Consider the following 26,259-nt stretch of genomic DNA (forward strand, 5'->3'; position numbering starts at 1 on the left):
GATGCTTACAAAAAAAGAGCCAACCAGTAAGTCTGCATCATTTAAAACAACACATTCAGCCTCTCTTCAGTTTGACCAGTGATATCCCAACCATTGGTAAGGTCACACACAGTGTATCAATCCACGAACGGGCCAGCTCAGTCGCTCAGTCAACAACACAGAATGTCTTCATTGGAACTTTTAAAGTGTGAAATTGGGCTCAGGAGGGACAGAAGTCTCATTTGGCTCTATAGACTGGTAACCAGGTGAGATGGGTCTACGGGCGGCTCCTCGGGAGATGAGTCGGACTCGTCTTTGCTCCCGGACACCATGTATCCATCGCTGCCACCACGCCCCATGTGGTAGTAGCTCTGCAGCTCGTGAAGGTGATTCCTGGAACCCAGGTTTGGCATGCTCTTATAATAGACGTCATCCAGCTCCGGAGCGGTGGCGCTCTTACAAGGCTGTAGCTCCCCGGAGCTGTCCTCTTCCCCGTCTGTTAAACCGTTCATCTGCCCGTCTGGGAGGTCCGTCAGCACCGGCATGCTTGTGTAGAGCGAGTCTCTGTGGTTTGGCGAATGCGTGTGCTCGTCAGTGTGTTCGTTGTTCAGCAGGGGAAAGAAGCTCTCGCTGGGCTCCTGCAGAATGCGCCGCTGTCGGGCGAAGCTGTGAGGAGGAGGCGGGGGAGGTGGGTGGCTGTCTGGTGGAGGAGGCCGTGGTGGCAGAAGAGGTGCGTTGGACTCCTCTCTGATAATCTCCAAACCAAGGTTCTCGTCGTGGGGGAAAGCTGCAGGGTTGTCCAGCACCATTGGACTGCTGTCCTCCTTACTGCTGCCCACACACCCAGCAACACCACTGCTACTGCTGCTGCTGCTGCTTCCTCCTGCCATGCTCCCTGAAACAAAGCAGGCAGGAATTAAAATGCTGTAAGTCACGAAGGATGTTACATTCCTCGTGAGTCATTCTAAATAAGGAAAAGTCTACATTACTGAGCAGAAAGGAATGATTTCATCACAAAATATGGGATTTATTCCAAAAGAGCACAAATACAGGATTATCGCTCAAATGTACTGGTCACTTCACACACACACACACACACACACACACACTGGTGATGCAGGGGGCAGATTAAGAAAGGGCTTCCTCAGGTCCCACTAGACCATGATGTCAACATTGCTGTGGTTGCATGCAGGCGAACAAAAAAAAAAAGAACATTTTGGATCCAAAGTGAAAACAGCTGAACAAGTTCTGACTAGCGTTGGAAATAAATGTGTCTGATGGGAAAATTAAAACAAGACGTTCCTGTAAAAGATGCAAAGCTATTTGAGTCTTTCAGAAGGAAGAAAAGTGGAATGAAAGGTGAAATACAAACTTTTTTTTTTTTTTTAAATCTGTTTTTGTCTTTGTTTTGTTTACTGTGTCTCTTTCCAGGTCATCATTGCAGATGAGAAATATTCTCAATTGATTTTACCTGGTAAAATAAAAGATTAATAAACCTGTGCAACTGCTTGTTTCATATTAATGTGAGCTCATGAAGTAAAGTAGTATCATTTACACTTTAGCTGTTTATTGTGATTAAATATGAATTAATGGTTAATAAGTATATATTTAAATAAAGGCCACAAGAACACATTTTTTAATTTTTTTGTGAAATTTCTGTTTTATTTGGTTATCTGTGTATAAATAGCAAAAGTTAAGGAAGTCTCATCTAACTTCGTGTATACCCACTATTACTTTTTGTGGTGATGTCTGATATTATTGGCATACCAGTATTATCGTCCGATATCAACATTAAAATGCAATATCAGAAATTATCGGTATTGGTTTCAACTTTTTAAATGACAACTTCACACAATGTGCACAAATTATGCATCAAACTCAGCTACGTCTGCTCTAACTCAACATGACAAAACCGAGATATCAGGTATAGTTTTCCATATACATATGTACATATAAACAACTCAAACCAAGTATTTCAGTATCAGTTGATATCGGTATCTGAAATTAAGAGTTGGACAGTATTGTTATTTTGGATATCGTTAAAAAAGTCAATATGGAACATTCCTAACTTTTTGTAAGGCTTCTGTATTGAAAATGGTAATAAAGATGGCAGCTATACATACTTCATATTCAGATGGTTATCTTGCAGAAGTGGGACATTAGTAGTCAAAATCCAGCGAGAGTAGGATTAAGAAAACAGTCCTCCTTTTTAAAAAAAAGGAAAAAAATGCATTTCCTCTCTTACTGTGTCTGTCTGGAAACCTGCCCGACCACACAAGGTTGCATAATGGGAACATCCACCGCATGTATGTGTGCTTCTCCAGGTGGAAATCCAAAAAGAAAGTATAATTATGGAGTTTGAAGGGTGTCCAATGCTTTGATCTCATTAGTTTGGTTTTGGTTTTCTAACTAGCTAAATTACCGTTTAGATCAGCTTGTGCTGGTTTAGCTCTCCAATGATTTTCCACCTCAGTGGAATTTCAGCCGCAGCTTTGGGAGAAAACGCTGCTGATCTACTGTGTCTTTCCTGCCTGGCACAAAAACAAACAGGAAGAAAAACATTTAAAAAAAAAGAGAAATTTTTGTGTTCTTTTATCGACAAGCAAACATAATTTTAGAGGTTTTAAAACTGACTTTTTGGAAAAACACCATCCAGGTGACCAATTTTGGATAACCCAGCTGTGCTGCATGCGTAACCAGGATGATCACCGTGTTTGCCTTGCTCCTTTGAGCCGTTAACTCCTTTGTTTAAGTGAATATAGCAGATGTAGACGAGATTGTTCTGCTTTGATCATGTTAATAAGACTTTTTATATGATTGCATCTACATATACAGTAGTTGGAGATTTTATTGAAGAACAATAGGCTGTCAAAATGACAGTATTTTTTAAAAAAAATCAATCAATAAAAAAAAAACAGCTAACTCAGGATTTCCTTCAAACCTTCTGGTTGGCTAACAGTGCTTCAGAGGAAAGTACTCGATTGGCCCCTTTTTGTTCCATCAGTGTTGATTCAGAATCTGATTTTTACTGGTAGTGTTGAAGGAAAAACTGTATTTGTGTACAAGGCCTGAATGAAAAACAGTTTAAGGTAAACAATAGTGTTTCAGTCACACTTGTTGCTTAAGGCTGCCAAATAGATCCTTAACTAAGTTATCAACAAAATCAATGTTTTTATCAAATAAAAAACGGAGAAAAAAACTTTTCTTCCGCTACCTTTCTATTTACATAAATAAAGTAACAATGTTTTTTGAAACCCCAGGCCACAATTTCTGTCCCAATACAACATAAGAAAAGTTAAATTTACAGATGAAAAGAAGCTATTTAGCAGATTTTCACAGACAACAGAAATACTGGACGTTGGAACAATCAGGATGTCTTCCATAACACCATGTCATCCCTGTTGCCAGGGGAGATTTAGATGAGGAAGAGGTAAAATGTTAGAAAAGAAGTTAAAACAACAATGAACATTAGACAGACCTTCACTCCATGGAGACTTCCATGACTTGAGAGGGTTCATTTGGGACTATTTCTATTAAATGAGTAAGTAAATAAACCTGTCAACTTATCAAACCAGCCAACTGCTTTATTCTTCTGTCCTTATAGCTCTTAGATTGGATTTTCTAATTTACACTTTGCTTTTGACAGTTAAATGGTTATTAGCAGGAGCAAACTAGTGTTACTTGTTTCAGTGTTCCTTAACTTTCTCAGTTCTAAAAATGGCAGAAACAGAAAAGTTGCCTGTCATAAATTTGTAGAAACTGGGATCAAAGATGTAGGAAACCCCGACAAAAAGTTTAATATGTAAAATCAGTCACCTCCATTGCCAACGCTGTTGTTGACCAGCTTGTTCATCAGGTTGTGGCTGCGCTCAGTGGTGGATCGCTCGTGGTTGTTGAGGTAAGGTGGGATGTAGTTGGAGGTCAGCTCCTTGAGGATCTTCTTCTCCAAGGTTGTCTCCTTGTGGTTGCTGTGGGTGCCGTAGCCGCCGCTGCGATCTAGAATCTGAACGCAGTCACTTAGGTACTCACTGCTGGCCATGCTGTAGTTGTTTGCATGGTTGCCATTAAGAGGGAGTGTATCCATTACACTGGAGTCCCGCGCGTTGTTCAGCATGCCCTCTGAAGAACAAATGATTAAAAAAAAGGGAATAATTATGAGGATTCTTCGGGTTTCTCGGGTGAAAGATTTAAATTATTGTTCATTACATAGCGCATGCTGTGAAATTAACATTAAAAAAAAAAGCAAATGATAGTTTGTTTTGGGATGGAAAAAAATGCTCAAAGCATAAATAATTCATTTAATAGAAGCTTCATGAGTAGTATTTTTTTTTCTCCTCAGCAACAGCGGGTACTTCAGCTACCCAAAAAGAAAAAAGTTTCAGCTTCAATTTTAGATTAAATAAAAGAACTTCTGATGTGCCTCTTTTGGTAATTATATGGCAGGTATGATTTTTTTTCCCAAATCATTTTGTGGAGTGGAACATGACTTGAGAGAAAAAAAAAAAAAAGTCCTTTGTGTTGCTTTTATTGAAATTATTTGCCAGAGAACTCTAAAAGCAAGCAAGAAAAAAAAAAAAAAAGACTCTTGTTGCTGAAGGAGAGTTTTTAATGTTTTAATCCAATAAAATGAGCACTTACTTGTGTCTCGGTAGGGTCCTGATGGACAACATGAGGGGAAAGAGGGGAAAGGCAGAGAAGTTCATTAAAAAAACAGCATAAATATCTGATTCTCAGGATGACGGTCTTCTATAGTTCATACAGCCTATACACACACACACACACACACATTGAGTCATAATATCATGATCGCCTGGTCAAATACTAAGTGGATCCTCCACCCACTGCTGAAAGACCTCTGCCAGACTGGTTTCTGGGATGTTCTGATAAACATCTCAGGCTTTTCGTTATGTCCTTAAAACCCCTCCTCAGCAGTTTTTGTGGCGCCCTCTGCTGTCCTGCTGGCTGAGGACGCTGCATGAGAGTCCTGTTGCCATGTAGGGTGTGGGAACAGTCCACATTATTAATGTATGAATAATGTTAACGTGTTAATTTTACCTGTTGGCGATCAGAATTATGTCTCATCGGTGTATATCTATTAATTAACAGCAGCTGAATGGTTTATCTTTCTTTAAAACACAAATAAAAACATTAAAAATACACCACACACACTACTTTAAAACTTACTGAGCTTGCTGTACGGTACATGTGTAAAAGCATCCAGTCAGCAACACAAGCACCGAGTGCGACGTGCAAAGCAACATCCAAAATAATAAGAAATAAATAAAACACAACATCTATAGTGAACAGCTCCCAAGCAGCTTAGAAAGGAAAATGTGCAACCAGTTGTACACAAACTCAGACTGACACAAGAATCTTCTACACATGCATTTTATTATGTGATCTATTTCACTCGGGAAGCATGATCAGGGTTCAGCGAAGTGGCAGACGTTTTAAAAGACAGCCATGCAACAAACACATTTCAGAACCAACTCCAAGCGAAGGTTTTTGTAATAAGAACATCAGGCACACCTTGGGTGTTGTACATGCCCACGGCTGGGTTGTTATAGACTGCAGAGTCCCCCAGGAGAGTGTTATAAGGATTGTTAGTACCATGGGGACGAAGGAGAGCATTAGTTATAAGATGATTAGCCATGGCTCCTGGTACAGGCAGATAGAGGAAAGAGAGAAGAGCAGCAACAGCCAGGGCGAGAAGGAAGGAGAGAGGAAAAGGAACAGCCAAGTCAAGAGAGAAAAAGAGAGAAGCACTCGAGAGTAAGGGGAAAAAAAAAAAAAAAAGAGGAGGCAGAGTGGAGATAGAGGTTGAAGGAGGGGGCATGAAGCCGTTGCAGAGTGGAAGTTAGCAAGAAGAAGGAAAGGAAAAAAGATGGAGAGCAAGTGTGTGGAAGAAAGAGGGAGAGAAGAGGACAAGTGAATCAAACAAGCGATCACAGTTCAGGGAGAAAGCCAAAAAAAAAAAAAAAAAAAAAAAAAAAAAGCTTGACAAGTCATTCTGGCAGCCACGGCGTACAGGCTGAGGGAGGGGACAGGAGACGGAGACAACGAGACAACGAGACAACGAGTGCGTAGCGTAGCGTAGCTCAGAGCAGGCTGTGCTGCAGTTCAATACGCTTGAGCAGAGAGGCATGACTACGGGGTAGTTAATGGACACAGGAACCACAAAAAAAGGGCATTTTCTTCTTCTGCTGGGAGACAGATCATGTACACATTAAGACACCACTGGAAAAAAAAAAAAACAGAGACGTATGACCATGACAGGCCCCGTCCATTCCTCTTCATCCTGCTTTCTACCCTGCCAAGCTCTACTCCCTGGTGTGTGGAAGAGTTCTGCTGTTTCAGAGCATGGAGGTGAAACTCAAGATCCTAAAACAGCGCGGTGAATATTAGCTGTCTGCATAAACAGGAAACGTGGCTAAGCTAACAATATGCAGATAGATCCAATAACTCTGGATAAGTGTAGCGAAAGTATCGCACCGCTAGTAAGATGGAGAGCCACCGTAACACATAACCAACCACCACATGAGTCATAACAGAGGCTGTCAGCATCATACATAAGCTTTGTTTTGCTTGTTTTTCTACTTGTAGTGATGACAGGAATGAGCCTCGTTGGATGTGTGCGATCTGAATCATAACTGTTTTTGTAGATTTTAGGAACATTAAAAGGATTTCTGCTTTGCCTTTTATTCCATCCACAGATGTTTTTGTCTTTTTAGAGAATAAAACTGAAGTACATAAAATTTATTTGCTCTTTATGATCTTTAACAGATTTTACAGCATATTGGGGATTTAGAAAAGGCCAGCTATTGTTCAATAACTCTGAGAAAAATCATTCATCTGTTTTGGTTTATTTGTTTGCTTTATTAGCAGCTAAATCTAAATATTTCCAGCACGGTCTGGACTCTACAATATTTATGATGATTTCTTTAAGTAGTCTTCAGGAAGAGTTCTCCAGGCTTCATATAGGAAGCTCCTCTTTAGACATGGGTTTCTGTTGTGTTTTCTGTCACTGCTTTAATACCGCTCAGGTCTGGACTCTTGGGGGGATTCATCATTCAGTGAGACCTCTTGTTAGTGATTTTCAGGCCATTATTGTGTCATTTGACATGCATCAGCCTGTCCATTGTGTTTCCCTTCCTTCAGCAAACCTTCCACTGAGATCCTTTCTGAGACTTGTGTGGATATTTCTCCCACTTTTTCTTAAAGACGCATCCTTTTCAGATGCTTCTCAAATAATTAATACTTTTCTTTATGCGTGCCACTGTGTCTTTAGTCCACTTACCTAGTTTCTTTTATTTTTATAATTGCATGCTTGTAAAACTGGATTATATTAGTCATTTTAACAGCTAGACCTTAGAAAATAAGAACACATTGATATATTTATGGTTGGTTACAGGTAACAAATTGCTTTCAGATAAAATGTAAAAAGTTTTTACTGAGTTGTCAATTGTTTATGAACACATCATAGTTGTCTTCCTTGAGTTTGGGTGATTTTTTATTCCTTAGTGGTTCAAAAATCAATGTTTATTGGCTTAACAAAAAGCCTAAAAACAAAACAAAAAAACACAAATTTCTATGAAAATGGTTAAATAAAAGGAGCTGAACTGAAAATAGGTAGAAAAAGCAGCCGATGTCCAAAGAAAAGCTATGAGTCTCTAAAACAAAGAGGATAAAGAAGCTTAAGGTAAATAAATCTAAAAGATTTACAGGGTCAGTCATTCTCAGCAGACACGGTCGGACCCAAACTGTACTCCGTCTCAGTTGCTGGAAATTACTGGTCAATGATGAATGGTGGATTTATTTTTGTCTTACATTCTTAATGAGTGTACTAGAATAAAACATATGCAGTATGTTTTGTCGTTGCCTATTTGCAAGTAGAACAAGGCTGAATGGTTCAGTTTTTGATGAGATTTTTAGATATTTTCTTACTAAAAAAAAGAAAAAAAACAAAAGAAACCCAAAACCCACCACGACAATACATTAATCCCACTTGCTGGGCCAGCTCGTATTATTTTACTATTTGACACTTATTGCTCACATGTCCAAACATGTGACTGACTAAATATTTCCTTTTATATATTTTTTGTAACATGAGCAATAATGATATTATCTCACATATTAGTTAGAATAATAATCCTTTCCTCCACACTGCCAACATTTTCATCTTAGCTTTTGGGTTGACATCTTTGTCAAAGGATTCTCATGTCTTCAGAGTGTTGACATGACTAACAGGCCAAACACAGGAAGTCACTTCAATGTAACGCACTAAAAACCTCTGTTTGTGTTTTTATCATCACTTCCTGCTAATGTAAAAATATACCTCATAATTTCACAATTTTAACTTTTCTGACAGAATTTAACATGCAGTTTTAAATGGAACTAATGGGACACATAACAATGTAAATGCTGCCTCTGTGCACCGTGACGGACAAGCTCGCTGGTCACGTGACTCCTGTGATTTCAGTGTTATTAAGCTAATGAGTGTTTTCATCACATTTCAGTTTGCAGCGAGACAATTAATGCAGTTTGTCTATGCAGTTTCTAAGAGTTTGCATTATTATTTGTCTGTTATTGAGGAAGTAAGATGCATAGAAACCAGTTCCCAGTACCTCCTGATTGTCCTAAACACAGAAAATGAGAAACAGACAATGTGTGTCAGATTTACAGCTGTGACACATGACGAGCTCAAACAGACCCTCTGAAATGTTCACCGTCTGCAAAAAATGGTTCAATATCCTGATGAGAGAGTGTGTGACTTCAACAACACTGAGACAAGGAAAACAAATGGTTTCTGACAGTTTGTCAAGTTTTTTTTCTGTCCTCTGCTCACATCTTCCTCTACAGTGTAATCAATACGCCGCCTCGCTATGCAGTGTGTGTTTAACATCAGCCCATTTTCATATCACCTCAGTAATATGACTACCTTCTTTTGGTCTTATTCTGTCATTGCCAGCAGCTGCTGCCATTACTCAAGTGTGTTTGACTGGTGAAGTTTGTATGTCTCAAAGGAAGAAGTGTCAACTTTTGTTACTGTCATTGATTCCAGAGAAGTATTTCTCGCTGTTGGTGTTGCTGGAGCAACGCCAGAGGAAGCCGATATAACCCTTTGGGAGGCTTTTGTTTTTTTTACAACACGCAAAACAAAACAAAAATTCAATTAATTCCATTAATTAAAAGTAATTCTACTGTTTCTCGCTCTGTCATATGAAAATCTACGAGCTAAGAAGCTCTGTGCGCCACACTTTTAAAGCGTGGGGGAGGAGAGAGGTGTGCGTTTCTTAAGCCCTGCCTCACTAAGTGCGTGATAATTCAAGCGCTGACATACACCGGGCCTGCTTTAGTATCAATCTGTCATGCTAACAGCTTATTAGTGGCCTGAAGAAAGCAAGGGCCACCCCTCAGCTTAGAGACTAACAAATGGCAGCACACGTTCCAGAGTGTGTGTGTGTGTGTCAAACTGTCCGGCCATTTGGGTGTCTACACCCTCATTACAATCGCCCTCAGACAGCCATACTTATGGATCTGTTCCTGCAGTCCATTACCGCGCCGTACTCTGCGGAGAAAGAAATATCTGAAAACAGACGAAATTGCTTTAAACTAAGTTCATTCCTCATGTAAACGCTGACTAACCTCAGTACCCCGACACAATAAAACACGCTTACCAAACGCATCGATTTAACAGGTGAAACACGCTGCAGAGATTCGCCACAATCCTACTGATGCATCATGGTTGAAATTGCACCCCATTCAGGTAATAACACAAAATGAATATAACTACCAAACAGAAGCTGGGCAGCTAAATTGGCTTGTAGGTTTACAGTTTAACCCCAAACCGAGCGAATGTTTTCGCTTTGGAGACGTCTACCTCTCCTTCTGAAGCAGCATTAAAGGTGGAGTATGTAAGATTTTCAATATTTTCAAAACAAATTAACTAAAAAAAATAACTACAATCATAATTGGATAGTTTTTTTTTTCCATATTTGATGTGTTATTAAATTACAAGTTTAATTTATGACAAAGACCCTTCTTGAATGTTTGCCTACCAGAAAAAAAAGTGCTTTTGGTCATTTGTCATTAATTTATTTTGAAAATATTGAAAATCTTACATACTCCACCTTTAAGAGCAGTGTGTGAAATTCACACCTAATCCTCCTAATCTTTCACCCTTCCAATATACAGTAGGAATAATCAGGAGTCGGTGCTCCTACCGCTGCCCTAAAAGACAGCGTCTGCAGCTCCTGCTATTAATAAAGCAGATGTGGTGACAGTGATGTGGATGCAAATGGTAGGTATCCCGTGGTTACCTCTGTTGAGCGTGGCGGAGCTGTTGATGTCTCCGGTGATGAAGGAGGACTCCTGTTTCCTCACAGTGTCGTTCCACATCCTCCTGATGCGACTCTGTACGTGGGGGGAAAAAAGCAGAAGAAGCAAGAGAGAAAAGAGACAGGGAGAAGGGTACAGGAACAAAAAGAAGTAGCAGGAATGATGAGGAAAAGGAGCAGAAGGGAGGGTTAAATACAGGTGGACATGGTAATGTGGAGGTGGGGGGGACGACAAGACAACAGATATGGGAAGAAATGTGGGAGGGAAATGGGGAATATGGTGTGCAAAAGAAAGACAAATTAGTGCAGGAGTGGCAAAAGGAAAAGGCAAAGCAACAACCAATAAGAGAGAAATGGGCAGGGAGTAATAACAATAATGCATCAGTGTCGTCTTCACTCTGTATACCTGGATGTCAGCAACATTATCCACTTTAGTCGGGGTTTGGGATGTCAAACTTTTAAAAAAAAAAAATTAATTTAAAAAAATCCACATTTATGTCTTCAAATCTGATTTATTAAATAGAAATATAACAAATGTATTGCCAACAGTTAACCAGCAGTTGACAATACATGGTGTTAATCCCAAACCCCGTATGGCGTGCTCTGGCCTCACCTGAGAGTCTGCTGTGCTGTAGCGTCCAGGTGTGCAGGCAGGTAAGCTCACCTGTGAGCCTGTGGAGTAGCGACCTGGCGTCCGCGAGGTGGTGGTCTTACTGGAGGCGGAGATGGAGGTCTCCACGCTCTTACCGCTGCAGCAGTGAGTGCGCAGACATTTGCCGTACTCTTTGCGCACCTGGATGGTGAGGAAGAAAGAGGGGGTGAGAGGGGGAGGAAAAACTGAAATCTAAGTAAGATTAAAAATCTTAAATTGAATACACATATGCTTTTTTTTCTTTTTTTTAAAGGTAAGATAATTCTTAGTTTTTATGCCAGATAATTCCTCTTGTTTTAAGAGTATTTTTACTTGTTTTGGGAAGTCCTGACAAGCCAAATTTTCTTGTTCTGTAGGCAGATAATTGATCTTATTTTAAGCAACATTTACCTCATTTTTATATATTTTTTCTTGTTTTTTAAGGCTGAGTTTTTGCAGTGAGGGGAGGGGAGGCACGCAAGCTACGTAAAAGACAACTAAAACCTTTACAGCAAAAAAGAGGAACTGGCGGAGGTTCTGCTTCACCCTCAAACACGCGGCGGCATTCTTTTAGTATGACGCTGCAGGATAAAACAAACTCTTCTTTAACTAAAATTCCCTGAATAAACACCGAAGCCGTGGAACGTAGACGTTAAAAGATTAACTCCATAAACTTTCCTCGCTTAACATCCACCCTAAAAGCCACACATCCGTCTGAAATAGGCATATTCCCGAGGGAGTCATATGATGCACTTTTTACACACACAGCATCTGCACTTAGATCCCAATCAAGTTAGAACAAATAAGACGGTAATTGATTTTTAACAAGCTTGTTGGACTGGCAGACGTGTATTGCCACATGCTCTGTTTGAACAGCTGTGCGCTGAGTTGCTCCATGTATCTGGGGAGAAACTGTGTTGGGCTGTGGCCAAAGAATACCTCGGCACTGTTGTGAGGACCTCTCTCAGGATTGCTGATTCCAGACCCCTAACTTGCACACACTCTGATTCACAAGTCGCCTACTTAAACCTCACTGCTGGACTGCAACCAGATGAGAGCATTAAGCATGTGATGCATTTTCTTTCCATGTTCTATACTTACCTGACAGTGTGTGGGAGAGCTTATAAAAATAACTCATGAGTTGGCTCTTCTTAGAAGGCACTCTTAACTAGAATATGCAAAGTAATGCATCTATGGAAACATTTTCTACTTTATTTTTTGTAATCTTATAAATAAATTGTCCCAGAAACATGGATAAAAGAAGTTCTCTTTGTGTTAAAGTGAGGGTGGTTGATGGATTTAATCATGCAACTCATCAGGGGAGTGTAACCACTCCCACTAAAACATCCAAACAGATTTCCCTTTATGTGTCCAATATTTAAAGTAATGAGAGCTGAATGTTCTGTTTCTGATAAGTTCTTTCTGGTGTTATGACCCTGTCTGATGATGAGATGTTTTATGTCCAGCGAGGGGAAAATAAAAAAAGTTTTAAGACCAGCATCATAGGTTGTTCTCTTCTGCAAAACAGAAAAGGTCAGAGTTTCTCTTACCTTTTTTTGCAGGATGCAGTGGAAGATGAAAATGAACATGCCCTGCAGAGAGTTGAAGATGGTGAAAAGGTAGGCCATGATCACGGTGCTCTCGTTGATGTACATCAGGCCGAAAGCCCAGGTGAGACCCAGCAGGCAGAGCAGGGCGATGGCGCCGATCACCCAGGACCTTTAAAAAGAAGAGAAGTACAAGAAAAAGTACGAATAAGATTCAAAATGTGAAAGAATTGTCTTTTCTCTGGATGTGAAAAGGGTTAAGCGTGTGGGACAAGAGGGAGAGGGGTTAGAGAGGGTTCATACGGAGCCCTGACACTGTGGGAGTGGGATGGAGAAACAGTGGGAGTTTTGCTTAAAGGAATTATATCCTTACAAGTCAGAGTGGATTTTCTCATTTAGATCTCATCTCAAGAGAGGGAAGGGAGAGGTGGGGGGGGGGGGGGGGGGGGGGGGGGGGGCTATAAACTAACTGATGTCAGCCACTGTTATCAAAAAGAAAAGAATTCCACTTTATTTTTTTTTCAAGTTAAAGCCAAACTTCATCAGTCTAAATACATGATGGGAGGAAGAAAGAAAACTAATATTATCGCAGCCTGAAGAAGGGGGTCCAGGAGTCTCTCTGTGCAGTCTTGACTATTAACAACGTTATTTAACACAAAAAGGTTGTGAATCTTCTTTTCTAATGAAGGCCAAATGAGTCATAGGCCAAATGCCAAAGAGATGGGATTATATTAAAGCATGTAGATGCATTTCAAAGTTCTTGCCGAAGTGCGTAAGAGTGTGTGTGTGTGTGTATGTGTGTGTGTGTGTGTGTGTGTGTGTGTGTGTGTGTGTGTGTGTGCATGTGTCCATGTGATTGGCTTCACGGGGCAGTAAGTAAAGGGACATTACAGCCATTACAAATGACATTTCCCACAAAAGGTCACAGTTTTGGGTCTGCCACAGCTGAGAGGATGACCGTTAATCTGATTGGCTGACTGGGCAGTGGTCCCCTCTAATGCGATGGCTAGAAACAAAGAAAGGGGGCAATAATAGAGGGAGGAGTGCTGGAGGAAAAAAAACAACAAAAACACGCAGGGTGGAACATTAGGAAAGTCATGAAGGAGGAAGCGAGACAGAGGAGGAGAGTAAGTGAGTGAGACTTGAGGTGATTGATTCGATGTTGCCCTCTGTGGCACCATTCAGGCGAGACAGAACGTCCAATAAAGCTCGCCTGATGACCCTCTTCAATAAAGGGTACACTCGTCTCTTTTTTTTTCTCCATCTCACCATTTCACTTCTTCCTCCAAAGCTCCTCTGAGACGTGGGCTCTCTCAGGTGTTTCCCTGACACTGTAATAATTCAAAAGCACATTGGATCTTTCGATTTTAGGGCCTCAAAAATCACAAAAGCCCGAGAACTACTGCTCATCTGGGAGATCGGTGTTGACCCATCGGCTCTAAGCAGGTTGTACACACAAATAAACAAATAAACAGGTAAAACATACAAAATGCCTTCAGGTAGGAAAACAGCTGATTGGAGGGAGGCCTTACCGGAGCCAGTCCACAACAATGAGAACTTATGATGGCTTGAGGTTAAAGAGACAAAGAAAACAAAGGGAAGAAAAATAAATATGAGACACTAAAAGAATAGGACAAATGAGCATGGTGGTGATTAATGAGTAAATGAACCAGAGGGAGACATGACTAATGAAGTGAAATAGATTTAAATCTTGCCAGCCTCCAATGTGCTCAGAGAGACGAAAGGAAAGTCATTAAAAAGTAAAAAAAAAAAAAAGAAAAAAAAAAACATGGGATCCAAAAGCATTCCATTATAAATCTTTCTTTGATTTTCATCTTTCATCAGGCTTTTTCATGACATTCCCCTGAACTGCAGAAAAAGCAAAGATCAGCTCGTTTCGTCTTTATTTCTGAAACGAGCTTTTTCACTTGAAGTTCTACTTAAAGCGGCTGTCATGAAAGATTCATTGGCAATAATATTTAAATGTTACCTCAAAGAACGTGTAAGTAATTCTGTTTTATAAAGCCACAGCTCAGTCAGGCGTTGTACTCCGAGCCATGGCAGAAACTGTCAACTACACTGAGGCCTTTTGTGTTCAACTGGACCAAACACTTTAAATCAATATATTGTGCAAGGGATTGTATGAGTTAAAGGAGTTAGAAATAAAGGTAAAACATGCTTCAGGCACAAAAATTCCCCCTAATTTTTTTAAAATATGCTAATTTGTTCCAGATCCAGAAAGGAAAGCTGATGCTACTCTCAAAACTGTTTCAGACTAAATGAAGCTAAAGCCTGCAGCTTGTTAACTTATAAACAATAAATAAGAGTAAATTTAATAAAAACAAATATCCTTTTATTGAATTCAAAGGGTGATACTTGTGGTGTGCAATAATATGCAAAAGAAAAACTAAACCATGCACACAAAGTTATTTTCTCTCAAAACAATAAAAAACATTTGCACATAGAACTTATATCGGGCTCCAGCTTCCCATGACCCTGAGCTGGAGTAAGCGATCAAGAAAAAGGATGGATGGACTTGTCCTAGTCCTCAAGGATTTCAATCCTACAGGATCCTGACTCAAACTAATCCCTCCCTGTGCAGAACTTCATTGGTTGTTGGATGCATTTAATCAATCAATCAATCAAATTTTATTTATAAAGCGCTTTACAACAACCTTAGTTGACCAAAGTGCTGAACAAAGATAAAAACAAGTAAAAATATAAAATAGCAGTTCATTCACATGTAAAAATCTCAACAGCCAAAGGCTGATCTAAACAGATGAGTCTTTAGTCTGGCCTTAAACAGAGGCAGGTCCATGATGGAGCGTAACTCCAGAGGCAGAGAGTTCCAGAGTTTGGGCCCTGCCACTGCGAAGGCCCGATCGCCCCACTGTTTACACCTAGACCGAGGGACCACCATTTAATGGAAGCCAGGTGTGTTGGAGCAGGGATACATGGAAAACCTGCAGGACAGCGGCTCTTGAGGACCAACTTTGGGCACCCCTGACTTAAAAAGTGTCTTGTTTTAAACTTGTTTAAATGTAACTGAGTTGTAGAGGAGATTGTGTAAGTTACAGTTCAACATAGTTAAGCTAGGTCTTCCTCCATGCTTTTAGCTTGTCTATGCTAAGCTAACGATCAATTTCCTCCAAATGTATCCAGTATTTCTTAGACAGTTTGCCATGTATAATGCTTTTAGCATTACTGTGAAGACATGACTTATATATTGATAAAAAATCAGATTGTAATACAAGTTTGAAAAAAAGAAAAACTTAAAATGTAAAAATGTAAAAATATAGATTTATACACAACAGATATGCTGGGCTGAGAATTGGTGTTAAAACACAAATTTGGTTCAATATCAAATAAACTTTTAGAAGCCAAAATGCATGTTTAACAATGTTCACATTCATGTTTCAATACCAAACAAAATATGCAATTTTTGTATAAAAATGTGGTTAAATCACAAAAGTTAGACGTGATGCTAAGTGAAAAGAAGCAGCACTTTCTGCTGATTTCAGGTAAAGATTTGGATCACTGAAAGGAGCCAGAGGTCCCATCACTCATGCACAACCATTGGTCAATAATTACTTGTACAGTGATATAACGCAGACATTCTTTAGTGTAGAAAATATAGTGCCATTGTAAATACTTGCCAATGGCCAAAGTGAGGTGCAATAAAAATTCATGTCATGTTCAGCTGAACTGCAAAAGTTTGAGGTTTGATTTGTTTTATATGGCAAGTCCAGCTTTTCTGTATTCATTTTGAGCAGCTGCTAGCTTGACTCGTCCATCAGCCAACCTGTCCTCCTTTCCAAACTGAAAGCATATGTCTCCCCTGACAGTTGTCCACAGACAAAAAGACACTGAGTACTTGTAAGTACAGAAAACACCTCTACCTATAAATAGACTAGATTGGAAAAAAAAAAAAAAAGTAATATTCCTTTAAGCTGCAACAGTCCAGGGTATACACACAGACCTGCAGGTAACAGATTATTGATGAGAGTTATCATTAACTAATCCAGGTCTGACAATCCATTACCAGGAGCCGAAGTTGTGTTTGTTTCTTGCAGCTGTTATTCAGAGTCTTTCCTTTGACTTTAATTAGTACCTGCTGCTTCATGGTGTTCCTGACAGCAGGAGGATCCATATGAGCAGAATAAGAGAAGGAGTGGTGCACATTTAAGCATGTGGCAGCAACTGTAACTTCATTAATTAGTCCTCACCTTTGCAGCAGAGACAGGATGGGTTAGGACTCGAGGGTGAATGACAATCTGTACTTTTCTTCACTTCAAACAGTTGAGCTGGCCCACACAGCTTTACAGTTAAATCTTTCTTTCACTCTAATCGTCCTGAGCTTCATCCCAGCTGCTGGGATATTTTTCTTTTATACAGAGTAAAAGTTTCATTCATTTCTTCCATCAAAAACATTTCTTGACAAAGTTTTTCCTTTTTTTTTTTTTTTTTTTAGTTTTCCTGCTTCTTTTTAGTGTGCACGTGAACGCTTTCTATGAATACATTGAAAACAATGCTGATAATTAATTAAGCCTGACCTAAGTGTTTATTTGATTGTTTGACAAATTATAAAAAAATAAATAATCAAAAATGAAAACAATTTATGTCCATTTGCTGTCTATTACTTTGGGATATTTCAATATTATGGAAGTGCGTTCCTGTATTATTATTGTTTCCACCAGGGGGCAGAAACCATAACAGATCATGTGAAATGGGGGTTTTGTGCCAACTTTTAACCACAAAGTGATACAAAATGTCTCTGAAACTGTATATATTAAATATGACACACACAACATTATTAAGTGTTAAATTAATAATCAATGCATGTAAACAGAATTAGGTAACCAAAACCACATAATTGCACTTTAATATGCTGCAGTGAATGTAATAAAACAATTCTGTCAAAACACATGATGCAGTTTAGTCAGATGAATACTGATACTTTAACTAAGATAATATTTTACTGTAAGATTTACAAAGAATGTACTTTTTCTCCCATAAATGCCATGACACTTTGCTTGGAAGAAAGCTGCAAATGTAGAAACTTACTTAATGTTGTCCAGACACCCTGAGTCTGGTTTGAGGATGGCTGTGTGATGGAACATCTTATACAGGGCGATTCCAAGGAAGATCACATTCAGCTGAAACACACACACACACACACACACACACACACACACAAACATGCAAGTTACATTTTCTGCACCAACGAGGCTGTCACTGTAAACTCACAACTCTCAAACAGCTCGTAGTGTTGCCTTTTTCTCCTCCAGGCGGTAATTGGCTTGGAGGCACAGTAACCGTCCCCAATGAACAACCTTTTATGTGCTCAAAATTCAGCGGCTCAACAGCAGTCATTACATCCTCTAATGATCATTTTTGCAATAAACCCAATTCTAAAGGTGTTGTCGGTGTGATTGGTTTGCAAATGCTTAGATCGGGTGCTTTAGTAATAACTGGCTTGGGTGGACACCCACGTCGCTTTCCTGCATCTCCAGTGAGACCTGTGACAACCTGTCTTGACATTTTGAAGCTGACTACAGAGCATCAGCAAACTGGCAACTGGGCAACAATTTGCTTTTCTTTTTTTTTTCATTTTGTACCCACAACTGCTTTTTATGTTTTAGTTTTTATTTTCTTTTTTCTATTTTTGTCTGCCGAGCCGTCTGACTCTATTTCCATCTCTGTTTACTTTACTGAAGGTAAAATGTCTGTTCCTCCTCCTCGCAGCAGTTTGCTGACTGTTGAGCTCACTCGGCGCCGCTCTATGAAAGGACTAGGAAATTAGCCCGACTCTCTGGCAGCCTGTGTTTCCCCACTAACTGTCCTATTGGCAACAGAGTCAAACAGCTGGGCCAGGAAGAAAAACAGCCCTTGGATTGTAAAATAAGCACCTAATAGCAACATGACTTTGCTGAGCTCTTATCATAATCTGTGTAACGCGTAGCAGTTTGTGCTCCATGTCCTCTCCAAAGATTTCCAGCTTGTTGGAATATGTGCCTACTTGAGCACTAATCCATGAGTGGGGATTATTAAGTTGACACATAAACTTGCTTCTGCTTATACTTAAACTGTTGGGGAGCTCAAGCAAACCTTGCAGGAGATTAATGCACACCTTAATGTAACCTCTCATTCCTGCGTGAACATGTGGCAGTAGTTCTTCCTGTGTGTGTGGAGCGATGTCAGGTATGTGTGTGTTTGTAACTCACCATTATAATCAGTGTAGCAGGTCCTATGAAGCTCCAGATGAAGTACGTATCTAGCCGCAGCCAGCACCTATAGACAGAAAGATGAAGCGTAAGACGGGGAGACAGAGACATCATGCATGAGAAACACTGAGAGGGAAAACAGGGAAAAAAAAAAAGATGCATTGGGGATTAAAAACATACTCCAGTCTCAGATGGATGTGGGCTAGTAAGGATTTACCATCATAGGACGAGACATGCATCACGATCACACACACTCACACAGGAGGTAGTGTAAGGTGAAGGAAAGGGGGAAAAAAAAAGTACATTACAAGACAAACAGTATATCAAATTCCTCTCAACAGAGGGAGGACAAAAGGAATTGGGGAGGATGAAAAAGTGAAAGAGATAAAGAACGGTGAGAAAGGTGTTACAGGTTGGAGGAAAAATAGATGATGTGCACACCTCAAACATACATCACACACAAAGGGGGGGGACGTCGAGGGATGAGCCCCTGTGATAAATAAACCCTAACTTCCCCATAGGGCACAGATATACGACACGGCCACATCCCGCGCTCGCAAAAATATGGCGTGACAGTGTTCATTTGAATACGAGTTATGGATGCAGGCCACGCTGGGCTATTTATGGAGTGTGGGAATGGCCGTGATGCTAAAGGACAGGAGAGGACGGAGAAGGTGCTTAATATATCCGCACGCTTGCAAGAAGTGAATGAACACACAGACAGCACACCAAGGGATTTCTGACCCAGAGGTTACCTTTCATTCTAAAAGATATACTGCGATATGCTAAAGTTGTGTTACCATGAAACATCTTCAGTCATCAGTGACAGCAAGCAGGGAATGATAACAACAAAAAGAAAACGAGAAAAAAAAACTCCCACAATGCCCTTTATTGAGGTCAGGCCTAACTGGTTGCAGAGAAACGTGCCACGGAGAAACTATTGGAGGGAAATGGCCGACTGATTCATGACCAGCTGCTTTTGAATTATTAATCTTTCAATTTCCAACACATTAGTGAGCCCTCCATTATAGGTCCCTGACTGTGTCACCGTATCCTCCATTAGGGCTCCTTCGCTAAGTCATAGCCACCTTCATTATGGCTCGTGAATGAGACTCAGCGCCACTGGCTAACGTGGAGAAGAACAGGAGTGCGGTGCGTGAAAAGGTGACACAGCAGGGATGGCAGATGATATTTTCAGAAGTTCGGTCCCAATGTGTTATGTCAAAAATGATAAGCAGTGTCATTTTAAAAGCCGGACTGATAAATGAGTCATAAAAAGGCTTGCTTTAAATAAAAAGCACTTGCAGTGGAAATAGTCTGTCAATTATTTTTCATATCAGCGAGGTCTGTTTGGTTGTTAAAGCCATCCCACCAAAAACTACTAAAAAATAAAATTTTACAGTAAATGTGTGAGAGTGTGTAGTCAATGCCACTATAGCATACCGTGCCACTATAGCATACCGTGCTACTATAGCATACCGTGCTACTGTAGCATACCGTGCTACTATAGCATACCGTGCTACTGTAGCATACCGTGCCACTATAGCATACCGTGCCACTATAGCATACCGTGCCACTATAGCATACCGTGCCACTGTAGCATACCGTGCTACTGTAGCATACCGTGCCACTATAGCATACCGTGCCACTATAGCATACCGTGCTACTATAGCATACCATGCTACTATAGCATACCGTGCTACTGTAGCATACCGTGCTACTATAGCATACCGTGCTACTGTGGCATACCGTGCTACTATAGCATACCGTGCTACTGTGGCATACCGTGCTACTGTAGCATACCGTGCTACTGTAGCATACTGTGCCACTATAGCATACCGTGCCACTATAGCATACCGTGCTACTATAGCATACCGTGCTACTGTAGCATACCGTGCTACTATAGCATACCGTGCTACTGTGGCATACCGTGCCACTGTAGCATACCGTGCTACTGTGGCATACCGTGCCACTATAGCATACCGTGCCACTATAGCATACCGTGCTACTATAGCATACCGTGCTACTGTAGCATACCGTGCTACTATAGCATACCGTGCTACTGTGGCATACCGTGCTACTATAGCATACCGTGCTACTGTAGCATACCGTGCTACTGTAGCATACCGTGCTACTGTAGCATACCGTGCTACTATAGCATACCATGCTACTATAGCTGCTTTTTTTTCCACGCTAAGCCCAGTGTCTCCAGTCTTTTACAATGCTCTGTTGGCTAATGGCATGCAGTGTGATTATTCATCCAGAACTTGGCATTCAGACTCTCATGTTTTAATGATCGCCCTGCAATGAAATATTGATCTAAGTGGCATGCCAATTGGTGTGACTTTATAGTTAAACACAGCTAAATCTCACCCCTCCCTCATCTTAAAAAAAAAAAAAAAAATCTGTGAGTTGATATGCAGCTAGATGAAAGCTGCAATATGCGAACTACAGAAGGTATCAAAGCGGCGAATGTAAGCATTTGAGCGAATGAATCATTTAATGATGCTATAGCTTCCCGTCTTTTTTTTTTCTTTCTTTTCTATGTGGAGAGGTTCTTTTATATGCAGCTGAGGAAAATGAGTTTTCTTATACGAGATTCACATTGTTTATGTCCACTTTAAAGGTCAGACAGGTCCAGAGAAGTGTATACAATAAGTGTGCATTATGTATTTAACACCAGTATGAATGCAATGTTCACCTCCTTTCAGAGGAAAAGTATGAATAGAGCGGATGGGTCACTCAAGTGAAACAGAGAACTGCATTAGCTCTTGGTTATTTGTAGGTTGCTTATTTTGCATATGCTTCATATGAATGAGATGCCGGCTGCCTTTTTTTTTTCCCCTTGGAGTCACGCAGTGTCTGCGGTTGGACAAGTGAGGCGTGCATGAGTACGTGACCTTGTGCTCATCCTTTGCTGCTATGCATTCCTTCCACAGAGGCCAGCTTGGTTTCAACACGCTCAAGTGCGAACCAGTAAGGAGAGTGTGCACAGCCTGTCAGATTTCCCCGTTTCTCCCTTCCATCCTCACACTCTTCTCTCCCGCAGTCTGCTCCACCGAACACCCCCTCCTTCTATCCTTCCTGCTAAATCCTTCCATATTCACACATTAGAGCTGCCATGCTCATGCAGGCACTCGGTGGTGCCTCCTCTCCTGCTTGTCCACATACTTCCCTCCTCCTCTTCATCCTTCTCAGCTTCTCTCCCCTCTCAGCTCTATATTGACTCTTGAGAGGTGCCAAAGCTTGTAGAGTCCATTGTGCCAGACACAGCCAAAATGACAGCAGGCACTCCAGGCTTTCCCCCCACCTCCCTCCTCCTCCCTCTTCCTCCCTTGCCCCGTCAAACATCTTCCCTTCCTGCTACGCGTTCCTCGCCGCCTTCCTTACACTCGATCGGTGCCATAGCTCCTGTAGTCCACTGCGGCAGAGACGGCCACTATGACAGCAGGCACTCCATATCCTGCCAGGTAGAAGTACTTAGTCCTGGAGTGTTCGCTCTCAAACACCTCCACCAGCATGATGTAGAGCTGCACGCCTTCCAGGAACATCCAGGTGAACGCTGCCAAGAAAAAGAAGTGGAGCAAGGCCGCGAAGACTGCACAGACAATCTGGTGAAAGAAAGGGGAAAAGAAATGGAGAGGAATTACACATTCACTCACACTTTAGGCTGGTGGATGCTGTAGGCAATAGCATGCAAATCAGATTCAGAGTAATAACTGAGCCTGTTTACATCATACAGATAATATAAGGCCTGTATAGAAAACAATGGTGGTGATATTGCACCAATTTCAGGTGACTCGATAACTCAAAATCCCTTCAAGACAGCAATGTTAATTTGGCCTCCTTCACACTTTAGTTACTGTCACTCGCTGAGTGGATGAGTAAGACTGTGTACTGTAGGTGATGCATCGGTGTTACGGCCGTCGTTGATTGACCACGTTTCACACAGAAGTACTGTCAAAGGAAGCTGACAGAAAGCCTGGGAGTTGAACCAGTGAGGAAGGAGAATTGCTTGGCAACATTGTTAAAACACAATGTGATTTCTGTCAGAGCCGAGAACGGGCAAAAATAAAAGGAACTGCAGCAAAAAGTGACTCAGCATCTTGATATTAGAGAGACAAAACAGAAAGAAAACTTGACAGATTTAAAGTCTTGAAACTGCCTGAGGAAACTTTAGATTGGACATGGAATATTTCAGCTTTTATTTCTTTTACCAGAATTGTAGTTTATGTTTGAAAACAAACACAATAATAATAATTTAAAAAAAAACATCATGCAGTTGCTTCATGTAGTTTTCTGTCAATAGTTAAAATATAACTTCTCAAATACAAATAAAATAAGAAAGGAGTACGAGGTGACAGCTGGTTCTTCAGATTCATGGCAATTAATCTAAACAATCGGTCCTGAATCCTCGGATGGAGAAGTTGACACACTAGCTTCTATAATGGAGGAGTTTGCAGTGAGGCAATTACCTAATGTCTGAGAGACAACGAGTTTAGAGGGCAAAGGGTCACACAGCAATGCCTTCACACACAGGCGACACATGCATGCTCACACTTGCAGGTAAAAAAAAAAAAATGCTTCTGCAAAAGTCATTAAGTTTTCCTCCTGGAATAACTGGCTTAAACTGCTGCAAGCTAAGTGACGCTGAAGATGTTAATGGAGGTCAAAAATTGTCACCAGTAATTAACAGGAGAACAGAACTCAAAAATGCATGCAAAGAAACACGATCTCTCCTTCATAAACACACAGATGAAAAGAAATGCATCGCTGTCAAGGCGTGCGCTCCATCAGATTTCCATGTCTGCTCATTTGCAAAGAGAATATTTTCTTTCTAAATGCACAGCAGGAGGCAAAAAGTCTGCGGCTGTTCTTGTATACTGCGGGGGAGATAAGGAGGACAAGCCGTCAGCATTTCCTCCCCACAGGACATACAAGTCATAATGATTCAAACCGCATACAGACAAAGGAGCATGGCAGATTCAGTAAGATTCTCTGAGAATTTTAAAAAGATTAAGCTGTGGAGACACTGAGGTGTCCTTTACAATACATGGATTGGGTATACGCGCCCGAAGCAAACACTCAAAACCAAGCAGGGTGGATGTTCGTCGTTGTTCTCACTCCAGATGGAAGTCGCTTTGGAGAAAAGAGTTTGTGAAATGACATAGAATAGAATAGAATAGAATAGAATAGAATAGAATAGAATAGAAATATGACTATTAAAGTAAATTTACACAATGTAAACTGTTGCTTGTATTATCTGTGATGCATCACTAACAGCTGATAAGAACTAACTGCCTATGGGACGTACAGTGTGTTTCAACAAGTTTTTATATGATGTCACAGCTGATTCTGAGTTTGATTAATTATTATTTTATTTCATTTTAAATGATGCTAGATGCTAATCTAAATCTCAACTTTTGTGGTTTCGTCCACATCTTGCTTATAAGCAGTTTTCCAAGATGTATTGAGTCATGGGGGATCGTTTACTTTATGATTGTTAAGAGGAAAAAATGTCGAAGTTTGCGTGACGCCTCCATGATATGGACCAAGTAAGAAAACATTTAAGACATTCTACTGCTTCTAACTGGTCATTGCAAGTAGAGATAGCAGTAATACCTGTAAAAATATCCATACAGACACTGTAATTAAATGACTGTCAGATGATGTTACTGTTATAAAATCAGAACTTTAATAAAGCGAATCCAGCGGCTGGTCATGCTTCATGTGACTGTCAGCTGCCAGGTCTTAATGAGGTGTTTTCCAGTCACAAGTTCTGACACATCTATGCAAAAACAAGGAACTTTCGAGGTTGTGTGGCAAAATGTATGCATGCTCTACTTATTTAACCTAAACTGAATTATCTGGTTATGGTTTGGAAGGCTTAGATTTCTATAATTTCAGTCTGACTAAGACATTTATGTGTTGTTGAAGAGTCCAGTTTTCCACAAACTGGCTGATTAATTAATTTAGTTTTACTGACATGCAAACACCCTGAATGGTACTTTGCTTGTGGAGTAAAAACATTTTTTCCACAAAATCCATTCTGTTCAGCACATAAAGCCTGAATTTCAACCTGAATTCCACAGATTGTTCTGCTGTTTAGCAGCGATTTGTGAAGCTCAAGCTCTCAGTTAAAATAACATCATTCTGGCGATGGTCAAACTCTCATTTACAAATTTGTCTTGACTGAAGCTTTTTCAGTGGAGAAAAAAAAAGTTTAATTAACATCCTCCACAAAACTAACAGGATTCTGCAACAAAAAGACCAAGAGTGCAGATCCTGTAGCCTGAGGGAGGAAATGACAAATGAAGACTGAAGCACAAAAATGACATCATCTAAGCCAGCACATAAGCTTTAATAGATTATGTGGCAGGTCGGTGTTTGGTGCACTTTGCATTGTAAATCATTGTCATGATAACTGCAAATTAAGGTGTTTGTGCTCTATGTATTTATCACTGTTAAGTTACTTTATCATTTAAGTTTTGTCACAATTTAATAATCGACTGCAATGCAATGTGATGCAATGAATATGTTGTGCTCAGTGTGATGAATGAACCCTGTGTAGAGAAAACAATGCCATTAAAAGCCTTTATAACATGAGACAAGTTACATAATCCAGGCTAGTTTGTACACAAACATAATGCTTTTCTTTGTAGTAGCTTTTATGAATAAAGTCATGATGATATCTTTTATTTTTCTTTGCATTCTGCTCGGTGTAAGGAGGATGGGCTCATCCCACCTTATAGTACAATCTGCACAGATGTGTAAACAAAAACTCCATCGTGCTTACCGGCTGATCAGCCTTGTTGATCCCAACCAGAAAGAGTGACTCAGCGATGAACAGACTGATGCAGAGGTTTTTGTGAATGGTGTTGCGATCACTCTGCAGCCCTCGGAAGAAGCAAAACGTGAAGATGCAGATCAGCAGGCAAACCAGGGACAGCAGGATCCCCACCCACGTGATGACATCCAGCAGCATGTCGTGCATGCTGTCTGCTTTCTGTGAGAGGGACGAGAAAAGAAAGACAGGCTCAGGTAAAGCACTGGATAGCACTTTATTACACAGGTACTACAACTGTGTTTAACCTTGAACTGCATAAAAAAGAACAGACTAGTGGTATACTTGTAAGATGAAACACAGCGACACACTGACGCCCCTCCCTCACCCATCACCACCTCCGCCCCCTTGACTGATGCGAACCTGGCTGTGTGTCGCTGAGTGTTCAGGGCCACAGCGTTATGCTGCATTGCACAGGTGCGCTGGCTCTATCCATCAGTGTCCTGCAATCTGGCAGGCAGAGCAATGTTCAACATAACATTGCTGTGATGGATCTACTGCTCAAAACCTCACACGGTGTTCACAGAGGGCTGCCAAGCCAGCTCTGACCATGACCTCTTCAGATGTAACACACATCTTCTGGCTCAGAGGGAGAGAATAGGTGTTGCATGATGTCCAAAGTTAATAGAGTTGATTTGTGGAACGAAGTGAGGAGTTATTGAAAAAAAAAAAAGAGGCGTTGAAGAAGCGCTTATCC

The 26,259-nt window shown here is 40.6% G+C and overlaps 1 protein-coding gene across 1 annotated transcript in view; it reads right to left on the reverse strand.

Moving 5' to 3' along the window:
* Positions 1 to 221: 221 nt before the first annotated feature.
* The window catches only part of adgrl3.1 (adhesion G protein-coupled receptor L3.1), a gene marked incomplete at its 5' end in the record, with an annotated part of 102,975 nt that continues 76,937 nt past the window's right edge, over positions 222 to 26,259 (reverse strand). Inside the window, 11 exons of the mRNA XM_079264596.1 lie at positions 222 to 874; positions 3,796 to 4,098; positions 4,618 to 4,635; positions 5,509 to 5,637; positions 10,299 to 10,392; positions 10,930 to 11,109; positions 12,498 to 12,666; positions 17,559 to 17,650; positions 18,719 to 18,785; positions 22,109 to 22,329; positions 25,515 to 25,724. Of these exons, the coding sequence (XP_079120722.1) occupies positions 228 to 874; positions 3,796 to 4,098; positions 4,618 to 4,635; positions 5,509 to 5,637; positions 10,299 to 10,392; positions 10,930 to 11,109; positions 12,498 to 12,666; positions 17,559 to 17,650; positions 18,719 to 18,785; positions 22,109 to 22,329; positions 25,515 to 25,724 (2,130 nt within the window). The 3' untranslated portion in view covers positions 222 to 227. The remainder of the gene's footprint in view (positions 875 to 3,795; positions 4,099 to 4,617; positions 4,636 to 5,508; positions 5,638 to 10,298; positions 10,393 to 10,929; positions 11,110 to 12,497; positions 12,667 to 17,558; positions 17,651 to 18,718; positions 18,786 to 22,108; positions 22,330 to 25,514; positions 25,725 to 26,259) is intronic.

This window comes from Telmatherina bonti (genome assembly GCF_933228915.1).
Source record: "Telmatherina bonti genome assembly, chromosome: 3".
Taxonomy (NCBI): Eukaryota; Metazoa; Chordata; class Actinopteri; order Atheriniformes; family Telmatherinidae; genus Telmatherina; species Telmatherina bonti.